Raw genomic sequence first — 5,537 nt, forward strand, 5'->3', positions numbered from 1 at the left:
AAACCCCAAAAGAAGGTATGATGGAAGCAAGACAACTGCATGTCACCAGTTCCTTTTTCAGAAATTTTATAAAATTTTAATTGGATGTTTTGTGTTTTTAAAAGGACTTTTTGTGAACTTTACGGCGACAAGTAGCCTAAAAAGGAAGGTCAGTCGCCGAAAATGTTTTAGTCTTGGAACACAAGTAATAAATGGTGATCCTTTTTGGACAGTTTTGTCTTTTATTTTATTAAAAATAATTCTCCATCGGACGAACTTTTACAGAACAAAATTGTTAATTAATCAAAACTTTAGTTTATGTAATGCCCTAGTAGAAAAAAACGATCTTGCCCAGGATTGTGTAAACTTTCCGGTCATAAGTAGCAACATCCATTGTTCTTTGCAGAACGGGCATCTCATCTTGCAAAAAGGTTGACAGTTAGCATCCAAATTTCGTCATTTATTTAGATCCCAGGAACACCTATAACCCCTAACCTATGAACATCCGATCACGTGATGGAAAATCCCCTTAAAACCCTATAAAAGGCCGTTCCTACCCCCTCTCGGGGGAGTCTCTTAAAATAAGTCGGACGGGTGACATCAACCCTGATCCTCCGTACTGGGAATATTTCCAATCATCGAAGTTCCATCCCCGATCAGCGCTCCAGTCGCGATTTCTATATCTATAAATGTGGTGCCAAAGTGGATATTAAGGACTGTTCCTGTGGACCTATGACAATTTCGGGACCACCCCCGTGGTAGTAGTCGCCGGAACTCTCTCTCTCGAGGTATGACAAAGCGGTGAACTCTCTCTTGCTCGGCATATAACGGCTCGTTTTCCGTATTTTCACATCGATAAACCGCACAGCCTTTGACAAAGAGACCTGTTAATTTGCGCGTTTGCGGTTATGTTTGAGGTTAAATAGCAGCGTTAACCTGTTCTTTCAGATCGGCGTGTTTATCAAGCCGATATTTGTATGGGGTGTAGTATTTAGTCTTAGTATAATAAATTGTTATTTTTTTTTTGTTAAAGAAACTGGTAGACTCCTTTACTCGATCTCGCCCTTCACCTTATCGTCAACCCAATCACCTCCCTTTACACTCGATTGACCTCTTATCCTGACTATAGAGGGGAGCCTTCTGCCCCCGTAACCACATAAAGAATATATTTATAAATCTGAAAGAAAAGATGAACCTGAATGGGACTTGAACCTCTACTTTGGGTCAATAGTTCAAATAATAATATAATCGTTTAGACTTAAGTTTGGCTAACAAGTTGGCTTTTCATTATTCTACATGTATATTTATGAAATGGAAGACCATTCACATGTAATTTTGAAACTATCCGTAAGATTTCATATGCTAACTATGATATATATAAATGAATGCACACTACATTATACATCCAATAATAACAAAATTTTATCCAATTTCAACATTTTTATTAAGGTTCTGCAGATAATGCCAGATGCTTTGGCCAGTCTATTATAATTTAAGATGTTTGAATGATCAATATATGACAATATTAAGAATTAAACAAGTAAGAAATTATACCTGAAACTGACTTTCGAGTTTTGATATTTTTTCATCTGCCTTTATACAACAAATATTTTTCACGTAAAGAGGAAGATCGTCAGCCATAACTGCAGTGTTTCCAAACTGCACTGCTTCAAGTATTGTTTCGTGTATGAATATGTATTGCTCCTGTAAAGAACAAAAATAATCTGTATTGAAAGTCATGTGCATTAATTATTCTGACATATTTTCTAAATCATTATATAATTACCAAATTTTGAACCATGTCAATTCTCTGAGTTCTCATTTTGTGCACAAAACTTAATATGTTAATTTGTTTCTCTCTTTCGGTCTGTTGTAGCAATGCATCAAGAACGATGAAGGTACCCGATCGTCCTATTCCGGCACTAAATTATACAGAAGTGTAATAATCAAGTCTTAAGCATATTATATAGTTCTATTATAAAATCAAATTATTTAAGTTAAAATACCTGCAATGTACAATTATTGGACTTTCTAAATTTGGATTTTCTGATCTCATTCTTCTTATTAAGATAAGTAACGAGGATGCACTCGACGGCACTTTGTGATCAGGCCAGTCTAAAAATTGATAATGTTTAACTCTTCTAGTTTCTCCTATCTGTTAAAATAAACAATAATATTTTAACAATTCCTCTCTAAAAATTTTGTCATTTAGTTTTGAACAAATTTAATTTTGCAAATTCCACTTACACTTGTTTTACGAACAAGTATGGTGCGAACAATGAAATCCATGCAAGATTCTGTATGACTTAACAGAATTTCAAGATCGTCATGACAAATACTATCGTCTGGCCAGTATTTGGCACATTTGTTCTAAAATTAAAAAAAAAACATCTTAACTTCTAATACATAACAGAAAAAAGAAACAGGAGTTTATAAATCACTTTAAATACATACAAAACTTGATATCCAATACATTTATAACTTTTCAAATTTAAGTGAAATTTATAAAAATATTTTAATAAATAATGGAATGTATCTATGAGATGTGAGTGGATTGGGAAATAACACGTATGGACTCAATGTTATCAACCAAAAGAATGTATAGTTTATTGAGAGGGAATTATGGTACAAAAGGGTATGACAAGATTGGCAACTAAGGTTTTACCATCGATGCTGATTAGAACATAGCAAATAATCAATAATATATATACTTTGAAAATTAAAATTTATAATATAATTAATATCAGTAGATTTTAAGTAGGTTGAAAGAAATACCTTTCCATTCTCTACTAAACTTGTAACCATCACAATAACAGAAGAATTCTCTTGCCAAACCATTCTCCAAAAATCTGAAATTGTATTTTCTTTTGGACCTGAAAAATAATTAATAGTGTTTATAAAAATCTTTCTTAATCCCATTTTATCAAGAAATATTTATCTCATCTAACCAGTATACATAAAATACAATATATTGCAAAGCTTAAACTATAACAAAACATACTGTTTACCTTGAGTTGCTATGTATTCTCTTACTCGATTGTATCCCTAGAAATAAATATAAAAATTATAAATTTAAAATGTGATTGTAGTTTTAGTATTTACTATAAAAGATAGGAGAAACTTACATCAATGTAACTGGCATTGATATAATTTGATGAACTGACATCTGGTATGCTTTGCAATATCACTCGATTATTGTCATCTAAAAAATTCATCATATTTAGTGAAAATCAAAAAAAGGAATGAATAAATATTCTTTTGAAATAGCTGCCTGATAGTAAAAGTTTGTCATCCTAAGTCTTATTTTATGGAAGGAACAGTTTTTTTGTTTTGTTTTTTAAAATCATTTTGTTCATTAGTAGGAACATTCATATTGCTGTTTTTGAACACCAAATAAATTTTCAAAAAGTCAAGACTATCTCCAAGGAGACTTTGAATTTCATGTTCAGAGAATAATAAGTTATCTCTTTGCTGTAACTGTGATGTTCGAAAATACAATAAAAATTCAAAAATTAATATTAAAAGCTGACATTCTTTTTAGAAATCTATTCTACATACTGAAGCACTGAAGATGGCATTGAAATGGTTGAAAATGTTTTGAAGTTGGAATAAAATAGCTGAAGTTAAAGGCTAGTGTTATATATTTACTCTGTTCCTTCAACTAGAAACATTCAAAATAAACTATAATTTAAAAATCTGTATAATCTGTTTAAAACCAAATTATTATATATTCTTACATTTACAGTAAATTAACTATTATTCTAAATTGACAACAAAAAATATAAAATTAAGTTAATGGCTTTACTTACAAGGTAACAAATTTCCAAATCTGTTTTTTGAAATATTTTCTGGCTTTTTAGCTATTGACCATTGTGAACATTGTCCTTTTGGTAGTTTCTAAGTAATATAATTTAAATAAAATTACTATAATAAAAATATATATAAAATAATGTGTTTAGTATGAAGCAAGGGTGGAATCTTTATGAAGCCTTGTTAAAACCAAAAAATGTGCATTTATTTTTTTGATAGACCTAAATGTATCTATCTATCCTGTTTGAATAATCTTATCACATATACCAGGTATGGCCAAACTTTTATCCCTTAGGGGCTACTTTTTTGGTAAAATATAGTCTGTGGGCGACTATGAATATGGGCAAACAATTTTAGGATATTTATATGCTTATGCGTTAACATTCATTTGCATTGTTCATCGGGATAAATACAAACAGTATGCGCATGTTGCACAGACAGTCTATTATTGAGAATAAATTATCGAATTAAGATTTTTAAACATTAATTTACGTGAAAGCAAATTGTTCAACTTTAGTTTCGCGGGCTACTTTCAAAACCTTTGCGGTCGACTGGTTGACCGCGGTATACGTGTTGGCCATCCCTGACATATACTCTAACTTTGTCTTTATCTGATATATCTTTATTAGAATATAAAAATCAGTTAGTGTAGGTATTCTTTTGACTATTAAACTACTATTTTTGTATATTAAAAAGCTTCTTGTCTGTTTTATTAATTTTACAAAATAACAGTTAATTAGAACCAATGACTCAGACTTATTATACTCACAGTGAATTTAATTAACTCTTTATTTATCTAATTGGGTTGTATGGTCCTTTTCAATTGGATTTTACAAACAATAAAAAATTATAACCTGCCCTATACAGAAAGGATGAGGTGGGGGTAGAAGAAAGAAAACAATTTTAATCAAAATGATGATACAAGGACTATTTTCCAAGTTTTCTGTCCTGTTTGAATTGTAATGATTGAGTGGTCTGCCTATATAGTATAATTGTTCTTTAATCCTACTTGTGAACTATAACAAGATAATTTAAGTAACTTATCTATATATTATATTTGTAATTCTAAACTAAATTATTGTACACCTAAAGTTTAACTGTAGTATAATGTCTGCTCTTTGGGATTGCCATTATTGTTTTAAATTGAATGCAATTGAAAAGGACCAGACAAGCCAAAATGCATATTTGACAAATAAAAACTTTAAAATGTTATTTCAGCTATCTAACAGTGCTTTTTTGCCAGATTAATCACAACAATTAAAAAACTAAAAACAATAAAAAAAAATTGTTATAATATACAGAAGTCATGATAAGTTTGGCAAAAAAAAGCACTATTAGATAACTGAAATATTTTTAGTACAAGTCCAAACAAGAAGCTAAATGAAGAAATAAAGAATTAATTAAATTCACTTTGATTATAACAAGCCTCATTCATTAGTTCTAGTTAACTACTATTTTGTAATACAGTAGAACCTTGAAAACTCGGCTCTCGATAACCCGGCACTCCAGATAACTCGGCCACACCCTGGCAGGGCAAAAAAATCCTTAGTTAATAATTTTCATTATAGACAGCTTTATAAAAGTATAAAAGCTCTCATAAAGTATTTTTCTGAGGTCTGTCTTATCAGGTAAATTACTGTACACAGTGTATTCATTAATTTTCATTTTCATCTTCATTCCTTTATGAAGGCTCTATGCCTTCATAAAGGACGTACTTTTCCTTTGTTTAAGGGTATTTGTTCTCTGTT

General features: G+C 30.6%; 1 protein-coding gene across 1 annotated transcript in view; it reads right to left on the reverse strand.

Moving 5' to 3' along the window:
• Positions 1 to 5,097, reverse strand: part of LOC111625315 (receptor-type tyrosine-protein phosphatase mu-like) — an 8,239-nt gene extending 3,142 nt beyond the window's left edge. Inside the window, exons 1-9 of the mRNA XM_023368440.1 lie at positions 5,089 to 5,097; positions 3,789 to 3,876; positions 3,105 to 3,181; positions 2,988 to 3,024; positions 2,755 to 2,852; positions 2,227 to 2,349; positions 1,986 to 2,134; positions 1,766 to 1,901; positions 1,534 to 1,683 (exon numbers count right to left, since the gene is read on the reverse strand). Coding sequence (XP_023224208.1) covers positions 1,534 to 1,683; positions 1,766 to 1,901; positions 1,986 to 2,134; positions 2,227 to 2,349; positions 2,755 to 2,852; positions 2,988 to 3,024; positions 3,105 to 3,181; positions 3,789 to 3,876; positions 5,089 to 5,097 — 867 coding nt within the window. The remainder of the gene's footprint in view (positions 1 to 1,533; positions 1,684 to 1,765; positions 1,902 to 1,985; positions 2,135 to 2,226; positions 2,350 to 2,754; positions 2,853 to 2,987; positions 3,025 to 3,104; positions 3,182 to 3,788; positions 3,877 to 5,088) is intronic.
• Positions 5,098 to 5,537: the final 440 nt, after the last annotated feature.

This window comes from Centruroides sculpturatus, unplaced genomic scaffold (assembly GCF_000671375.1).
Source record: "Centruroides sculpturatus isolate CEXI.00-Female unplaced genomic scaffold, Cexi_2.0 scaffold303, whole genome shotgun sequence".
Taxonomy (NCBI): Eukaryota; Metazoa; Arthropoda; class Arachnida; order Scorpiones; family Buthidae; genus Centruroides; species Centruroides sculpturatus.